The sequence below is a fragment of the Cervus elaphus genome, chromosome 5, assembly GCF_910594005.1.
Source record: "Cervus elaphus chromosome 5, mCerEla1.1, whole genome shotgun sequence".
In the NCBI taxonomy this organism is placed as follows: domain Eukaryota; kingdom Metazoa; phylum Chordata; class Mammalia; order Artiodactyla; family Cervidae; genus Cervus; species Cervus elaphus.
The window spans coordinates 16,450,739-16,470,087 of NC_057819.1; the positions used below are offsets into that span (position 1 = coordinate 16,450,739).

At 45.7% G+C, this 19,349-nt stretch overlaps 1 protein-coding gene across 2 annotated transcripts in view; it reads left to right on the forward strand.

Moving 5' to 3' along the window:
* Positions 1-19,349, forward strand: part of SRRM4 (serine/arginine repetitive matrix 4) — a 169,896-nt gene that overhangs the window by 115,726 nt on the left and 34,821 nt on the right. For both annotated transcript variants that reach the window (XM_043901804.1, XM_043901803.1), the window contains exons 2-6: positions 6,360-6,506; positions 8,011-8,097; positions 11,352-11,423; positions 14,591-14,617; positions 16,942-16,992. In XM_043901804.1, coding sequence (XP_043757739.1) covers positions 6,360-6,506; positions 8,011-8,097; positions 11,352-11,423; positions 14,591-14,617; positions 16,942-16,992 — 384 coding nt within the window. The remainder of the gene's footprint in view (positions 1-6,359; positions 6,507-8,010; positions 8,098-11,351; positions 11,424-14,590; positions 14,618-16,941; positions 16,993-19,349) is intronic.

A 19,349-nucleotide genomic window follows, 5' to 3' on the forward strand; every position in this document is an offset into this window, starting at 1 on the left:
TGAGAGTTGGACTATAAAGAAAGCTAAGCACTGAAGAAGTGATGCTTTTGCACTGTGATGTTGGAGAAGACTCTTGAGAGTCCCTTGGACTGCAAGGAGATCAAATCAGTCCATCCTAAAGGAAATCAGTCCTTTCCTTTAAAACCAAGGAATATTCATTGGAAGGACTGATGCTGAAGCTGAACTCCAATACTTTGGCCACCTGATGTGAAGAACTGACTTATTGGAAAAGACCCTGATGCTGGGAAAGATTGAAGGCAGGAGGAGAGGGGGACAACAGAGGATGAGGTGGTTGGATGGCATCACTGACTTGATGAACATGAGTTTGAGCAAGCTCCAGGAGTTGATGATGGACAGGGAAGCCTGGTGTGCTGCAGTCCATGGGGTCGCAAAGAGTCAGACCCGATGAGCAGCTGAACTGAACTGAGAGTGGGCATGGCCATGCCTGCTCCTGGGTTTCTTTGGAAGCTTAAATGAGACAATGCATGAGAAAAGCTTAGCTTGGCGTCTGGCACAGAGTAGGTGCTTGATAAATGCCTGCTGTAATTATGATCAAAGGATATGGAAAAGGGACTTCCCTGATGGTCCAGTGGTTGAGAGTTCACCTTACAATGCAGGGTGTGTGAGTCAGGGGAACTAAGATCCTACATGCCGAGCAGCAACTAAGCATGTGTGCCACAATTATAGAAGCCTGTGTGCCACAACAAAGAGCCCACATGTCACAACTAAGACCCGATGCAGCCAAATAAATAAAGAACATGAAAAGAGCACTGGACTAGGAGTCAAAAGGCCACATAGTTCAATCCAGAGTTCTAACATCTGTCTCCATGTAGCCTTGGGTAAGGCTCCTTGTTTTTTGGGACCTCAGTTTCCTCATTCTGCACAGAGATAAGTGGAGGCCGGGGTTCTCACTTCCCTCCAACGTTGTTTGTGTCTGATTCCCCAAATAGTGTTTAACTCAAACTAGCACTCGAGGCTCCCAACCAGGCTGAGTGAGCACTTTGGTGGAGTCACGAGCTTTGATGGGGGAGGCAGCTCAGGAGACTTTTGCAGAAAGTTCAGCCCTCTTATCGGAGGCTGGGAATCTGCTGGTTGCCATGACTACAGAGAGCAGCATCTAAGCTCTAGGTCGCTGATTAGCAGGAACCGAGCAGGGAGGCCTTGAGGAATTCAGCACTCATGGCTCCCTCCCTCCTTCTGTGAAGCGGAGTGCGCCAGCCCTTGACTTCACTGTTTTAGCTGTCCCCTGAAGATCTTGCCTTCTTTTAAGTATTTTTTTTAATGCAACATCAAAGGGCCGTGTGGTAAAAACAAGGCAGCTGCCGCTACTCCTCAGCAACGATGGGACATAGGATTTTTCTTAAAGCCCTGCAAGGATGCAAAGCTGGAAGCAAGGAAGGAAGATGGGTGGGGCTAAGGGGGTGGGGGTGCCATGGCTGAGGTCTGAGTACTCTGAAGTGCTGTGTGGCCTCAGACAGGTCCTTCTCCCTGGACCTCTGCTAATTTAAATGCAAGGAGAAGTTGCATCTGATCTATGGTTCTCACATGAGATCAGTCATCAGAATTTATTTGTAAATTCCTTCCTTCCTTCATTCAACAAATGTTTCTTGAGCAGGAAGGCATGCTATGCCATGCACTAGATCCTTAGGGACCCAGTGGTGTGAAAAGAGACTAGTTGCCACTCTCAGGAAGCTCACATTCTAGTCCAGAAGACAATTAGCAAATAAACATTGAAAATGGTCATTTCAGATCTTCATAGTAATGAGTACTCTGGAGGAGGGAAGGTACAACAAGACTGTGATGGAGGCAGCTGACAAGAAGGGCATGATTGCTTAAAGAAGTCAGGGAGGGCTTCCCTGAGGAGGTGACATTTGAGTGAAAGGAAGGAGCTGGAAGAACAGCATACCAGGTGGAGGCAACAGAAAGAGCAAAGGCCCTGGTTAAGGGACCTGTTCCATATGAAGAGTGGCAAGAAGGCCACGTGGCCGGAGCAGAGTAAGGGAGAGGTGGGGGGTAGAAAATGGCGTCTAGAGTAGGAGAGAGGCCAGATCAGTCAGAGCTTTTTAATCCCAGTGATCACTTTGGATGTGTTGACCCAGTAGAAGGCAGAATTACCTGGGATGTTTCTTTAAGATACAGGTCCCCACATTTCATCCTTGGACAGGTCTGATTTATTATGGCTACGATGGGACCTAGGAATCTGTATTTTCAAAAGCTCCTTGGGCGCCTCTGAAACTGTGCCAAGTTTAGCAAAGCCTGGACTACATGCTCCCTGAGTCTCCTTCAGTTTTAAAAAAGCTAAGAGGCAAAGTGCTAGAACACATTGAAAAAAATCTTTAATATTATATGAGGAAGGAATCCTTTCTTCTTTCCCTCACCACTCCCTGTCAACCTGATAGAATTAATTCTATTCTTCTTTGTTTTGTAATCCCATGTGAAGTACCCAACACCAGGAATGGGAGACCAATGCTATTGGAAAAAAAAAAAAATATTACCACGTCAGGGAGTGTCAAGTTATAAACTGCAACAACTCCTTTACCTCTACTCATCAAACCGTTGTCAGGGATTCCCTATCCCTAATTCTGAACCATGCTGCTGGTAGCGATGGATGAGGCATTGTCCCCGCCCTTAGCCTTGTCCCCCAGTGCCTGGCAATAGCACCCACCAGCTTTCCCCACACTGGAGATAACCCATGCCTCTATTAGCACAAGTCACTGATACCTTCCCCCAATGCCAGCACTATTTGTCATTCACTGCCAAACTCGTCACATCAACGCTCAGTTTCTGCCTAGGACAAGGTTGCCTCAGGCACATATTTGTGTCTTGGTTTCCTATAATGCTCCAGAAAGCCCCAAATTCCATTCTTCTATGTGTGTCCAACTCAAGACTCTCTTGGGAAATACACATGCATTGATAAGCACACTGATCATTTTTCTAAGGGAAATATGAGGAATAAAAGAAAAGGCGTTGATTGAGCCATGTGAGTAGACAGAGGTATTGGCTGGGTTATTTCCACCAACTGTTACCATGAAGGGATTAGCTCAAGGCATCTCAAAAAGCTCTTTATAATTTTTTGAAACAGATGAATGTTCTCTTTAGTCAATGCCTTTGCCCTTTCATTTATTCACTGAACAAATATTGCTGATTGTTTATCCCACATTTAACCAGCAGCCAAGGATGCTAGTTCTGCTTTCAAAATATAGCAGAATCTAATCACATCTCATCACCTCCATTGCTGCCACCCTTCTCTGGGCCTGGTCTATTGCAATGGTCTCTCTGTCTCTGTCCTTCCGTCTCTTTCTTTGAGTGTCCTGAGCTCAGGGAGTGAACCTTCTGAACATCACCCATCTCAGCCACAGGGGACCCAAAGTTTTTCCCATGGCCTATAAAGACCTCATCTCTGATCTCTCCTCTTATCATTCCTACCCCTGCTTGCTGTTTCTTGTGTATGCCAAGTGTCTTTGAACTTGATATTCCTTCTGCCTGGAACATACCGCTTACAGATACCTGTGTAGAAGTTACATATTACTGAGCAACAAAATACCCCAAATTTTTGTGCCTTAGAACAACAATTAACAGTTAAGTTGCAGTTTCCTTGAGTTAGAAGTTTGGCTGGGTGACTGGGTCACTACCTCTCAGACATTAGCCATGCCTGCTGTCTCATCTGATGGCTTGACGGGGCTGGAAGACTCACTTCCAAGGTGATTCACTCACATGGCTGGTTGCGCTGGCTGTTGGCAGGAAGTCTCGGTTCTTTGTCACATGGATGTCTCCACAGGGCTGCTGAGTGTCCTCACTACATGGCGGCCAACTTCCCTCAAAGTGATCAGTCCAAGAGGAAGAGGCAGAAGTTACCTTCATGACCTAGTCTTGAAAGTCACACATCATCACTTTTACTTCATTCTGTTCATTCAACTTGAGTCACTAGCCCATCCAGTATCCTAGGGGAGGGAGATTAGGCTCCCTAATTGATGGTATGAATGTCAAAAATTTGTGAACACATTTTAAAGTCAACACAAACTGCAAGGTTAGTCCCTGGTCATTCAAGTCTCCACCCTCGTTACTTCCTAAGAAAGGCCCTCCATGATTATTTTGCTGTTGTTGTTGTTTAGTTGTTAAGTCATGTCCCAATCTTCTGTGACCTGTTGGACTGTAGCCTGCCAGGTTCCTCTGTCCATGGGATTTCCCAGGCAAGAATACTAGAGCAGGTTGCCATTTCCTATGCCAGGGGATCTTCCCAAACCAGGGGTTGAACCCACATCTCCTGCTTTGGCAAGCAGACTCTCCCAGTGAGTCACCAGGGAAGTTCCCTCCATGATTACCCAATATGAAGTAACAGTCACCCCTCTCACTTTTCTAGGCCCTTTACACTGATTTATTCTCTCTATAATTTATTACTGATGAATAAGCCATATTATTACTTGCTTGTGCATTTATTACCTGCTTTTCCATGTATAATCCAAACTCCACAATCTCTGGGAACACCTGTGTCTTGTTCACTACATCCCCACACTTAAAACTGGCCTGGAGACACTGCAGGCACTCAGGGAATCAGAGTCAATGAATTTTAGGTTAGCCTCAGCTGGGACAAGAATGGCAAGAGGCAAACCTTGCTGGAGGCTGGGCAGAAATTGCAAGCTTTGAGTTGTCTGAAAAGAGCCAGGACAGCATTCCACACAGATAGACCGGAGGGAACAAAGATGTGGAAATGGAACCCTCACCATGGGGGAAGTGGGGCAGGGAAGTATACGGAAAAGTGGAGTTCTGGAAGCATGGAAATGATAGTGAGAAGGGCTGGGTAGACCCCGCTAGAATCTCCATCCTTCCTGGGCTTGGAGCATCTCCCAGCTCTGCTTCTAAAGATACACTGATAAGCGGCTGACAGAGATGGATGTGTTTTGCTGCCCTCCCTTCAATATTGACCAGGCTTGGCCTGCGCTCTTGGCAGCCCCAAGGAGCAGGGGGGCTTATCAGATACATTTATCCTGAGTCATAAAACCAATCTTGATGCAATGGCTGCAGAAGCTCGATGCAGGAGAGATGCTAATACCTTTGATCAGTGCTTGACCTGGGATCTGCAGGCAGGGCAGGCAGGCAGGGAGGGCAGCAATCATGCTTGCTGGATGTTGCTAGATCCACCTGTGGCTCTCAGACTCCTGACTCTTCCTGGTTAGGAGCCAAGAGATTTGAGTGACAACCCTTTCAGAAACTGAGTAACTAGGCAGTTTCTTTTCTTTCTCTGGGACTCAGAGAAGGAGGTGGGACACAGATCATCTTCCTGTGCAGTTTGGACCTCATCTCAGAGGCAGAGGGGAGGACTTCGGGCCTTCATTGGAACTGCTGTCCCAAGTGGGTGAGCTCACACCTGCTAAGGACACCAGATAGGAGGCTTGGTTCACAGAGAAGTAAAGGAAAATGGAAATGACATATTTTAGGCCTTTCATGTTTGCTTATATTATCTTATCTTCACAACAACTCAATGATATATGGACTGATATTATCCTCTATTTTATAGCTGAGTAAATTGCAACTCAGAGAGGTTGAGCGACTGATCCAAGGTTCTATAGTTACTAAATGGTGAAGATAGTGTTTGAATTAAGATATCTCTGTGCCACACACAGATAAGATAGAAAAATGGGATAGAAATGGCAAAAGAGAATTTGAACTAATCCTGTCTTGCTTTTGGCCTCCGATTTAGTCTTGAGGAAGGAAGTAAAATGCTGATTCCCAGCCCCTCCCTGTGATTAAGTCAGGATAGCCTGAAAGTGAAAAGTGTAAATGAAGTCGCTCAGTCGTGTCCGACTCTTTGCAACCCTGTGGACTGTAGCCTACCAGGCTCCTCCGACCATGGAATTCTCCAGGCAAGAATAGTGGAGTGGGTTGCCATTTCCTTCTCCAGGGGATCTTCCCAACCCAGGGATCAAACCTGGGTCTCCCGCATTGGAGGCAGACACTTTAGCCTCTGAGCCCCCAGCGAAGCCCCAGGATAGCCTAAGCAGTAACAAATAAGCCCCTAAACCTCAGTGGCTTAACCTAACTAAGGCTTATTTCTGTCATGCAAAGTCTGATGTGATCCAGGCATCTCTCCTCCATCCAGTAGCTTCGCTGTTTGGAAGGTGTGGCCTCGAAAGTCACTGGGACAGAGGGGGAGAGGGAGCTGGAGATGGATGGCACACAGATCTGACTGCCTCAAAATGGAAACAGTATATATCTCCCCCACTCGGAGACCATTGACCCCTGATGATATTTATGACCCCAACTTAACTCCAGGGGAAGTCAGACATCTGTGCATGCTTGATGAACATTAAGAATCTCTGTCATATCCTAATGCTTTCACCTCCTCCTTTCTTCCTCTATAGGACAGAACCCCAGAGCAGCCCCATGGTCCCAGCTCAGGATGGACCCTCGGAAAAGCTGAGCCAGCATTTGGCCTCCAAGGTCTTGGGCACCAACAGCTGGGACAGAGGCAAAGCCTGCCGGGAGCCCAGTCCCGCCACAGCACGCAGGTGAGATTCTGCCCCCATCCCTCTCTCTGATCTAACGCGGAAGTTCAAGTTGAGGACGGAAAAACGAAGTTTATTTCTCTGACCACTCTTCCCCTCTGTCTCTTGCAAGTTCCTCTTTGAGATCCTTAAATCAAATCAAAACCCATCTGAGAATTAGTTGGAAGCTATGAGTACTAAGAACACCCTCCTAATTCTGTGTACCATTTTAGAGGATTCATAGACTCCCGAGGCTAGTGAACAGGTGTCTAAGTAGTTAAATATTTACCCCCTATGATTTTTATTTTTAACCCGCTAAGAGTGAGTCTCTTGAAGATATAGCTATATGATTTTTGTTGACTGTCAATGCAGAGATGTTAACATGTATTCTAATTACTTATATCATTTTTTTTCCTATTAACTATAAATACCAGATTCTTAGAATGGAATTAATTATGGCAGCATTTTTTGATGTTTTATAAAGAGTTAAGTAACTTCCAAAAGATCAGCCACACAAACAAGTTTGAGAAAGCAGCTGGTTTTGTGGGAAAGCTCTCAGGATAGTAATCACACAGGCCTCAATTCATATCCCAGCTCAGACACTTCCTAACTGTGCACCCTTGAGCCAGGCAGTTCAGCTTTCTGAGCCTGATTTTCTTTGCCTGTAGAATGAGACAGTAAAAATCATAACACCCTCAAAGTGCTTTTGTTAGTATCAAAGTATATAAAACATTTGGTGCATAGTAAGTGAATATACAGTAGCTGTGTTACTACTAATAATGACAATAATAGTCTTATTAATATTCTCTTTTCCCAGTGAGGTTCACTGGAGTTGGCCTGTTTCAATTCCCAAGCAGTTTTTCATCCAAAACCATATCTTTTTGCCGTGGGATGGATACTGCTTTAAAAAAAAAATCCCTGGAGCCTGCCCCAATTATAAAAGAAGATAACTTGACTTCATTTAACTGCAGCCTGAGCATTTGAATTTAATTGAACAGGAAATAATTATTCCTGAGGAGTGGAGGTTTTTGAGGTTCTGTGAAGCGATATGAGATATGTATCTCGTTACATTAGACCTTGGCAAATATACTTTTAATAATCAGCTGCTACTTAACCTACCTTTTGCCTCCCATTTAATTTCCAGCAGGAACTACAGACACAATGTATTGGGGAGGGAGGGTGCTGAACTGCCGATTAATTATTTAAAAACTGATTTATTTACCAAGGTGAGCCATTTGCAAATTCAATAATAAATCTATTAAGGAGAAGTTAACCTCTATAACTCTGTTTTAAAGAATCAATTGGTGTTTGGGTAACGTAGAGCATCTGTCTCATTAGGTCAGCATTGGCTCCTTATTTGCGGCGTTTAACCTGAAGTGCAACCAAATCAGCCATGAGGTGGTGATTAGGTATTCACTGTGGGTCCTTCACCCTCCAAGGAACTGGATCGTCTCTCAGCTACAACAGCACCAGTTGACGGCTCGGGGAACCCTGGGTCCTCTAATGCCTTGTTCTGTGTTCTCCTCAGTGCCTCCCGCAGCAAAGACTTGACGCCGCTACCTTCCTCCAGGGGGAAGAAAAAAAAGAAGAAAGCTACCCGGAAGAAGAGAAGGAGGTGAGGGATCCAAGGGGCCATGACACCCTGAAGATGGGGGAAGGGACAAAGGGGTTCTTGAGTTAGGCAGTGACTCCTCTGGGATTCAGATCCCCTCTTTGCCTCTTAACTTGCTGTGTGACCTTGGGCAAGTCACTTCACCTCTCTGAGCCTGTTTCCATTTCTATAAAATGGTAGAAATACTTACTTCTTGGGGTTTTGTGAGTATTAGACAAGAAAGTTGATGTGGAAGCAGCTGTCACAGTGTCTGGCACATAGTAAATGATAGTTAATATGAAGCATGATCGTGACCATTAGTATTTACTTCTTTATGTATTTTTGGAGAACTCACTTTATGTAAGTGCCATTCCAGGCACTTTGATCTCACATAGTTATAGCTGTTTTTCTTGTGATGAGAAATCTTAAGATCTAATCTTTTAGCAACTTTCAAATACACGGTATTGACTCTAGTCATCATGACTGCTTTATCTTATAGTTATTATCCCCATTTTACAGATGAGAAAATAAAGGCTCAGAGAGGAGGTGACAGAACCTACAGACACTTGATTCTAGGCTCCTCAATTGCTTCTACCACTACAAAAATGCCAAGGATAATGGACATTTTATTTTTTCCAGCTATTGACTCTTTTGTACCATATGAATTTTTTTCTATACACAATACTTTTAGCTTTTTTGCGTTTAAAATTGTTTTCAGGCTTTCTTCTCTGCTATAAATCCCTACACTAAAAGCAAGTTGTGTTCCAGGCCCCAAGGGGTGGTCAGAGAGATGTTTCTTACATGACCTCAGTCCAGTTGCTCAGTCGTGTCTGACTCTTTGCAACCCCATGGATTGCAGCATGCTAGGCTTCCCTGTCCATCATCAACTCCTGGAGCTTGCTCAAACTCATGTCCATCGAGTCGCTGATGCCATCCAACCATCTCATCCTCTGTTGTCCCCTTCTCCTTCCACCTTCAATTTTCCCAGCATCAGGGTGTTTTCCAATGAGTCAGTTCTTCACATCAGGTGGCCAAAGTATTGGAGTTTCAGCTTGAGCATTAGTCCTTCCAATGAGTATTCAGGACTGATTTCCTTTAGGATTGACTGGTTTGATCTCCTTGCAGTCCATGGGACTCTCAAGAGTCTTCTCCAACACCACAGTTCAAAAGCATCAATTCTTCGGCACTCAGCTTTCTTTATGGTCCAACTCTCACATCCATACATGACTACTGCGAGAACCACAGTATTGACTATGGTCAACTGACTAGGTCCATTCCACAATGGACCTTTGTCAGCAAAGTAATGTCTCTGCTTTTTAATATGCTGTCTAGGTTGGTCACCGTTTTTCTTCCAAGGAGTAAGCATCTTTTAATTTCATGGCTGCAGTCACCATCTGCAGTGATTTTGGAGCCCAAAAAAATAAAGTCTGTCACTGTTTCCATTCTTTCCCCGTCTATTTGCCATGAAGGGATGGGATCAGATGCCGCGATCTTAGTTTTTTGAATGTTTATAGTTTTTTTGTTTTTTGGGGGGGGTGCAGGAGGAGTTTTTTTTTTTTTTTCCTTTTTTTTTTCCCATTTATTTTTATTAGTTGGAGGCTAATTACTTTACAATATTGTAGTGGTTTTTGCCACACATTGACATGAATCAGCCATGGATTTACATGTGTTCCCCTTCTCGATCCCCCCTCCCGCCTCCCTGAATGTTTAGATTTAAGCCAGCTTTTCCACTCTCCTCTTTCACTTTCTTTTTTTTTTTTTTTTTTTTCATTTATTTTTATTAGTTGGAGGCTAATTACTTCACAACATTGCAGTGGGTTTTGTCAAGGCTCTTTAGTTCTTCATTCCTTAGATAAGGGGCAAGTTAAAAAACTTTGGAGGCAGTATTTGAAGAAGCCTCCAGGGGGCAGCAGAGAGCAGAATCTGGATGCCTTGGGCCCCAACTCCATGTTTTCAGGAGTTTCCTTCACCCCTTCTTTAGCCTAGTTCTAAGTGGTGAGGCCCAAAGAGGGCCCAGAGGGTAATGTGAATGAAGACCTGAGTTCCAGCCATTCTAGGGTGAGGGGTAGAATTGGGGTAAGTGGCCTGAGCTTCCTGATTTTAGGGGTGGGCAGGAGAACATGTCAAGTAAGGAAGCCAAAAAAAAAAGAAGGAAGCCACAGGGATTAGGCTTCATTCACTCATTCCTTCATTCATTCAGTGTGTTTGGGAACAGGTGCTCTGATTCCCTAAGTCAGATTGTTTTTCAACCCTGCATCTCCACCTGCAGACATGTTTTATTTGACCTGCAAATTGTTTTTTGTCTTTTTAATGATGGCCATTGTTTTAAAACCAGGAGATTTCAAATGAAAATATGTTCTCTGACAGCTACTATTGAAAAGGCAAGTGCTGTAGAAACCCAGGCCTGCATTCCTCCCTGAGACCTTCAGCTAATCTGAAAAGAAGCCATCCCCCTAGGTCAGGTGCTCCCTGGCTTATCACAGGCCCCACCACTCCATACCATCTACCCCCCAACCTGCTGCATCCATTTAAGCTGTCTGAGAGGCAGGTCTCTGTTGGCATTGAGTTTGCAACTACAGATATGTTTCAACCTTGGTATTTCATCAGTGGGAGAATAGGAAACTTAGAGCGAGCAGTGACATGCCTGAGGTGACTTGTGAATTAATGGTAGAGTCAAGACTGGAACTCAAGTCACCTGAACTTCAGCCTGGAATCATAGTCATGATTCTAGGGTATCTGTTTCTCGGGTAACCCCTTTGTGGCAAGGACCCATGCTGAGAACATCCTGGCAAGATGTCCTGCAGAAGTTTGGTCTGACCAGGGAGAAAACAGGGTGGGGCAGAGGAGAGACCTTTAAAGCATACACAGTTTGGGGAAGGGCAGCAGACAAAAGTAAATATTGTGGTCCGACCAGGAGGGCAGGTATGGGGTGATGCAGTGATTGAGAACAAAGCCCCTGGGATCAGAGAGGCTTCAATTTGAATCTCAGCTCTTCCACTTCTTGGCCATATTTAGGCAACTGTCTTTAGGCAAGTCACTTCACCTCTCTGAATCTCACTTTCTCTGTCTGAAAAAGGAGGGTAGCAATTGTACCTACCTAAGAAGTATGTAAAAGGATTAAATGAAATAATACATATAAAACACACAGTAACATTTAAGACAAAGTATCATCCTCGATATGTGTTCCTGGAAGAGCCGAGGCTGTGTCTGGGAACTGGAGAAAGGACTGATCCTGGCCCTCAAAGCCCTCCCTCAAGTATGTCTTCTCTCAATGGCAGGTCCCCATCTTATAGCCCATCACCTGTCAAGAAGAAGAAGAAGAAAAGTTCCAAGAAACATAAGCGACACAGGTACTGTCCTTCTTCTTCTGCACACAGGGATGCCTCGGGTGGGGTTGGGGTGGGGGCAACAATGGATGGCACTGAAAGGTCACTTGGAGGCTTATCGTTTCATTTATGAAAAATACTCATCTGTGTATGGTCTTGTATTTGTAACTTGTGTAACTTGGGACTCCTGTTGCAAAGACCAGAGACCTACTAACACTAACTCAGGCCTGAGGGGGATTTGTTCTGAGACCAGCCAGGTCTCAGTGAAGAGCTAGAACCAAAGCTAACACAACCCAAGCCCAGTTCCATAGTGCACACGGGGGCACACCGACCCTGTACCCTGTTCCCGTCTCTTCTTGTCACAGGCCCGATCACAAGAAGATACTGAATTTCTCTTGTTTGTTATTCTAAATTCCCATGGAGAGGCCTTTCTGATAGATCCAGCTGTGTCCTAGAGAATGGGATCATGTGAAACATTGCTTCAAGATTGTCCATGTTTTGGACATACCTGTAGACAATTACTTGTGGACTGTAGTTAAGAGGCATTAGGAACTGAATACACATTCCCAAGGGTTTCCCAGGTGGCTCAGAGGTGAAGAATCCACCTGCCAATGTGGGAGCCACAGAAGACTCAGGTTTGATTCCTGGGTTGGGAAGATCCCCTGAAGAAGGAATTGGCAACCCACTCCAGTACTCTTGCCTGGAAAATCCTATGAACAAAGGAGCCTGGTGGGCTACAGCCCATGGGATCTCAAAAGAGTTGGATATGACTGAGTGACTGAGCATGCACACACATTCCCAAAGGTGCTCACTATACACACGTGCATGTACACACACACACACACACACACGCACACAAGTTTGTGGGGAAAAATAAAAGATAGGAAAGCTGTACATGAAAGGTCTCAAATCTGTGGTTCATGGGCCAAGCCAACATTTTGCAATACAAAACGTTTTCCAGCACTTCTGTAAAATCAGAAGCTCTCTTCATTGGATCGATCTTCCCACAGGCAGTCATCCGCTGGAACTGAGGAGTTGCTGTGCATTTAGACAGTGCCAGGGTGCCACACTGTCCCCAGTTAACCTGCCTCCCCCATCTATACACATTTACAAAGCTAATTTGACCCTTGGAGGGCAGAGGGTTTATCTTCGTAAGCTATTTGCTGTGGTTGGCTGTGGATGACAGGGAAAGAGTGGTTTATATTTTATTTTTGCTTATCTGTATCTTCCAATTTTTCTACACCAGTGGTGGATTACTTGTGCAATTAAACAATCACAACAGAACAAAAGGTAAGAGGTCATTTGGGTTCCCCACCCTGCCACATCTCACCCCCACGTGGCTTTTCCAAACCCAGGGGTGTGGTCAGCTCTCAGCCCTTGTTGCCAGATGGTCTCTACCCAGTTTGGTCTCACAGATTATGTCCACCACCTGTCCAAACACGCCCACTGATCCTGTCTGAATTTGTGCTCAGTACAGGCGTGAAAGTGAAAGTCGCTCAGTCATGTCTGACTCTTTGCAACCCCATGGACTATACAGTCCATGGAATTCTCCAGGCCAGAGTACTGGAGTGGGTAGCTGTTCCCTTCTCCAGGGATCTTCCCAATCCAGGGATTAAACCCAGGTCTACCACATTGCAGGCAGATTCTTTACCAACTGAGCCACAAGGGAAGCCCTTAGTTAACCTGGTATTTGAAATCTTTCCCAATGTGGAATTCTTTGATGAGGTGAGGGCCTGCCCGTGACCACAGACTGCCAGCTTGTCACCTTCCTGTGCTGAGCGATTTGTCGCAGTTTAGGGGTGGGATGGAAAGAGGGAGCATTTTTCTATATGGATCTTGGGAACCAAGTGGCGTCTCACTCAAGGGCTTCTCATATGAAAGAGACTTGGCCAGAGGATTAGAAACAGACTTTCTTTGGGGGGCTACAGTTGGCTCAGGGGTTGTCAGAAGTTTAGAGGGAAAGAAGACCATAAAATGGGAAATTAGGAGCGGGAAATATGATCTGATTCTTCTCAAACCCTCGTCTACTGAGCATCACTCTAATCTTAGTCCATTTTCTCCAAGTTCTTGAAATGTTTGGTTAATGATATTTGACTTTTTGGAACTGGAAGCTAAAGGTAGAGGATGCATTGAACTTTTTCTTCTCCTTCAATTAACTAAGGTTTCAGGGTTAAAAAAAAAAATCCCTTTTTCACACCTGTTTATTTAATACCCATTGTATATCATGAATGAGGAGATTCTGGGCCCCAGGAACAAAACAGTAGCCAGAACCCAGTCCCTGCCCTCGAGTTGCTCACATTCTAGTGTGGACAACGGTAGTCATATTATGAAGAAGTCTGTACCCTAGTGAGGCTCAGCTCGGCAGCTCACTCAGGGCTTGTGGGAACAGAGAAGGGGACACCAAACCAGCCTGAGGGGACTGGAAAATGCTACAGGAGGTGACATCTGAGAATGAATTGGAGTTACACAGTGAAGCTGTGTGGTCCTGGGCAACTTAATTCCTCTGAGTTTCAGTGTCTTTGTCAAATGGCTATCAGTAGTACTTTACAGGTTTAGGGGGAAGACTGAATGAGATTGTGTGTGAGCAATGCTTAGTACAGAGCCGGGACCCCAGTAGGAGTTCCACATGTGGAATCTGGTTGTCCCTTGAAGATGTTGATGATGCTGAATCCACAGCTAGGGAGAGAAAGAACCAAAGTGAGGCTTGGGGGAAGCGAAGAGGCAGAGGGACTCTCTGTCCTGGCCTCCTCATGCAGTCTTTTCCAGAACGGGCTTACTGACAAATTTGGGTGAGGATTGAAACACTGATAATTCAAAATGCAGGCCAGGGTTTCTCATATGATCTTCAAATCTAAAAGAGGAGGAGGGTTCACCAGATGTCCTGGTCCCCTTGTAGCTTGGCCACAAGTGCACTGATAGGAAATCCCCTGGCAGTCCAATGGTTACGACTCCGTGCTTTCACTGCAGGGGGCATGGGTTTGATCCCTGATGAGGGAACATCCCAGGAAAAATAAAAGTTATAAATGTGCTGATACAACCATCCCAGGAAAAGAAACCCAGACTCACATTTATTTTCTTCCCCCACACCCTCTGTTCCTTTCTTCTCTCCTCCTTCCTCATCTTTGCTCCCTCCCTGTCTCTCTCCCTTCCTTTCTCTCTCTCTCTCTCTTCCTTTTTCCCCCCTCAATCAGGTCATTCTCCAAGAAGAGAAGGCACAGGTAAGCATCTTGTTGTCTCTGGTTGCTTGCTCGGCTTTCTGCTTTCCTAACCAAGTTTAGGTAGCATCTAGGGTCCAGCTCTCAGCCTCCACCTCTGTGTTCACTCCCTCTTCATCTTCCTGGGCCTCAGTTTCCTCCAAAATGAAGGCCATGATCTGGTTTCCCTGAAAGTTCCAAGCCAACTTTCAATTTCCACCAGGCCACATGGTTGCTGCTAGGCCAGTTCCTACTGATCCTTCTCCCTGGCAAGCCTTAGCACCCTTACCAGGGTCTGTTTGACCATTGGTTGAAATCTGGATTGGGAACTTTCCTTGGTGGTCCAGCGGTTAAGACTCCACACTTCTAATTCAGGAGTGTGTGCATGTGTGCTTAGTTGTGTCTGACTCTTTTGTGACCCCATGGACTGTAGCCCACCAGGCTCCTCTGTCCATGGGATTTCCCAGGCGGGAATACTGAAGTGAGTTGCCATTTTCTCCTCCAGTGGATCTTCCTGACCCAGGGATCAAACCTGCGTCTCTTGCATCTCCTGCATTGGGAAGTGGATTCTTTACCAATGTACCACCTGGGAAGCCCCCACAATGCAGGCAATATGAGTTCAATACCTGAGTTCAATGTAAACTCAATGAGAGTCAGGGAACTAAGATGTGCAGCATGGCCAAAAGAAAAAAAGAAATCTTGGGTTGGGAATGTAGAGAAGCATCACCCCACCAAAGCCTTCCCAGATCCTAACTAAGGGATAGAGGCCTAATGTTGGAACCACGGGGTAAATACAAATTAAGCTATAACCTGTGGGGTACTCACTATAAATTAGATCCTATGTTAAGCCTTGTCCACATGCATGGGTATTTGATCTCTATACATCCCCATCACAACCCTGTGCAGAGGATATCTTTATTATTTCCATTTTACAGATGAAGAAACTAAGACTCAGGCGATGTGGCCGGCATGTCCACAGACACACAGTCAGAGGAGGCAGAGCCAAAACTACAGCCCAAGTCTGTCTGACAGAGGATCAGGACAGCCTGCAGTGGCTTCCTCAATAACAGTAGCACAACTGCAGCCACTGACAGAGTGCAAAATCCTTTCATTCATTCAGTTAACAAGTAGACACTGATTACCAAGGTAATCTATTCACTTAGCCCAACAGCTTAAGCAGTGACCCCACTTCAAGGGCAAGGAAACTGGGTCTTTGAGAGGACAGGTAACCTGCCTGATGTCACACAGCAACTCAGCAGCAGAGCCAGGAGGTGAACTTGGTCTTTCAGTGAGGACCTGGGATCTCCATTGCCCAGGCTGAGTCCCAGACACAAAGATAAATCCCACAGCTCATGTCAAGATGCAATTTCAATTGGATGAAATCAAATTTCTCCTTCCCAGGACTTAGGCCAGTGATGGGTTCCTGGTGATCCCCTGAAGCCAGTCTGGCTTGAATTATCAAATAGAATTTGCCTTTGGGGCCTCTATTTGGTGATGCGGAGACCCTGAGTCATCATTGTCCATTCTGCCTACACCCCAGTACTCTGACTTTAAAAAAAAAAAAAAACTTAAATATTCATGAGCAGAACATTTCAGAATCTGCCAAACTTTAGGAGGCTTTAGAATATCTCTCTGGATTTTCCAGTCTTTTCTTATAGAAAAGACTACAACAGTAGTCAAGAGGATAGGCGCTAGGGACCCATGATCTGGGGCCACATCCCAGCTCACCGGTAAGATCCTGGTGAAGTTTCTCAGCCAATCTGAGGCTCGGTTTCCACTTTCTGTAAAATGAATACTTATTAAACATGCCATAGGTTGTCTATACATGTTAGTCGCTTAGTCATGCCCAACTCTTGTGACCCCATGGACTATAACCCACCAGACTCCTCTGTCCATGGAATTCTCCAGGCAAGAATTCTGGAGTGGGTTATCATTTCCTTCTCCAGGGAATCTTCCCAACCCAGGGATCGAACCCGGGTCGCTCGCATTTCAGGCAGATTCTTTACCATCTGAGCCACCAGGGAAGTCATAGGTTGTAGGGAGAATGAAATGAGATTGTTGACAAAAGTGTTAGTGAGTGCTTCCCCATAATAAAGCCTCAAAACATTGCAAATATGGTTACCTTTACTACTGCTGTTGCCATTAATCTACCAAAACTGATCTCGGCATCCTTTATTCCCTGTCAGTCTGTATGTGTGGGCTGGTTGCTCTGGTTTTAGAAACGATCCGTGTCCATTCCCAAACTGCCTGGATCTAGTGACCACCATGTGTTAAGCATTTTAACTACTTTATTTTTATAATTCGCTGGAATTTTGCATCTTTTAATTAATCGGCCATCTCTCATTCAGCTCCTCCAGCCCAAAAAGCAAAAGAAAGGAAGAGAAGAGGCACAAAAAACAGTATGTACATTCCACCTGCAATGTACTGTCAATCTGGAGAGGTGGGGGACTGACCTCTGAACGGCCAGAGGGTTAGAATTGCCAAAGAAAAAAGGAACGGGAGAGGGGGCAGATGGGCGAGAAGGGAAAGGAAGGGGAAGACCAAACAACAGAACTGTGTGTAGACGAGCAGCTATGGGTTTGGCATGCATGGGTGTGTAAGGTGGTGTTTGCTGTGTGTGTGTGCATGTGTGTCTCTGTGTGCATGCAAGTGAATGGTGTACATGTCTGTGCCCATTGTGTGTGAGTTCTGTGTGCCTGTGTGTGCGTTGTGTGACATTTGTACCTGGTACGTATATGCATAGTGTGCACTTTGTAAATATCTGTATATTTTTCTATTACGCAAATGTTTGTGTGCAATGTGGGTGCCTAGTGTGTATGTATGTGTGATATATATCTGTGTTCATAAGAATGCATCACGTGTGCCCTTGCTTACGTGAGCATGAACTTAAATAGCGTGCATATCGGTGCTATCTGTTACAGTGTGTTAGTTCCATGCCCTTGGTGTGTGCACTGCTTATTTATCTGTGTGCATTACTCCTAGGGAGGGTGTGTGTTGGGGGGTTACCAATACACAAGTGTGCTGTGTGTGCACGAGTGAGTAAGGGGGCTTGATCACATGCGTGCGCATACATGTGAGTTCCAGCCGTGGTCCCTGGGCTTAGAGCATGGAGATACTGGGGGAGCGCCTACCCCCAGCCTCGGTCCCCAGCTGGTCCTCGGTTTATAGCCAGTAGTAGAAATTCAAATCAGCCAGCACTGCCTGCAGAGTTCAGTTCCCAGCCAAATTAAAAGTAAATTTGGTTACAACCCACCTACTTTATACCCTTGCAAATGTTAGTGCGTGTGTTTTCCAATCAACTAATATTTTATCTCCCACCAAGAAGCTTCTAAAGTGAGAATCAAAGGCAATGGGATGAAAGTCAGTGAGCTGCAGGGGAGGGAAAAGAGGAAGCAGGCACAGAGGGAGGCGCTCAGCTCTGCTGGCCACCCAAGGTCAGTGTGAAAGAGGGCATTTCAGGCACCAGCACGGGGGCTTGGGGAATGCTCCATAAAGAGGCAGCAGAGCTGTAAGTTAGCTCAGGGAAGAACTTCCTGATCATCAAGCTTGTTCAAGTCAAGTCAAGAGGCAGTCACTGGTCATCTGTGTCGAGCATATGTTCATCCTAAGCATAGATAGAGCATCTGTTCTCAGAGACATGAGCATCACTTGTCTGAAGGGCTGCAGTCTAGACAGTCACTAAGCAGGGCCTGGGCCCAGACCCCAGGAGTTCTGGGAAAATCATCAAAAAAAAAAAAAAGGAAAAAATCACTGAGATATGGACTGCCTGCCTGAGGGCAGTAAAGTGGCTACCTTGCCCAGCACCAAGTCTCAGAAATCACAAGCAGGACATAAAAGAAGGTTCTGAAAGCCAGAAAAACAAGAGTCAGGAGAGGGAGAAGCAAGAAACACGAGGCACCCCTGAGATAAAGGTGGTTGTTCTTGCCAAAACCCATGGTTGGTTAAGGCTGCGTTTAAACAGGGAACCATTGAGTAACTTGCTTCCACTTGTTCAGCGTCCCTTAGAGAGGCCCTAACAGGGGCCAGGCCCTGTGTGGGGCCCAAGGACAGAGATTAGGCAGACATTCCTCCCAGTCTCGAGCACTTACAGTGCAGCAGGACACAGGGGAGACATGGGACTGGTCTTGGCACCACAGTGGCAGACGAAGCTCAGGGCATGGTGGGACCCCAGGTGCAGGAAAGAGGGCATGGTGGTAAGAGGAGGTTTCCTGTGAGAAGGATGGAGATAACCATTCTAGGCTGAGGGTCAGGCAAGTGGTTTAAATCTCTGTACCTCAGTTTCTGCATCTATAAAACGGGAATAATAAGAGAATCCACTTTGTGGGTTGTTGTGAGGAGTAAATGAGTCCACTTAAGGAAAATGCTTAGAACCCAGTGCCTGACAGGCAGTATGTGTTACAGTTTACCTGCCATGACCATCATCATCCAGACATGATACAATGTGGGAAATGTGTGAGCCAGAATACCAGCACCTCGGTGTCACTTGAGCCTTGCAAACCAGGACTGTAGATGCCAGGCAAGCAGGCTGGAGAGCTAGGCAGGGGCTGGCTCCTGAAGATGCCTGGGGTTCAAGGTCAGAGTCTGGACTTGACATGAGGACAGTGCAAGGGTTTTAAACAGAGAAGGGGTCACAGGACAAGATATACCTGTGTAAGAATACCTGAGTCCTTTGTTGGGATAACCAAGTTACCTTTTAATAGAATCATCTCTAACCACCCCTTGGCTTCCTGACTTGACCCAAACTATTGACATTCCT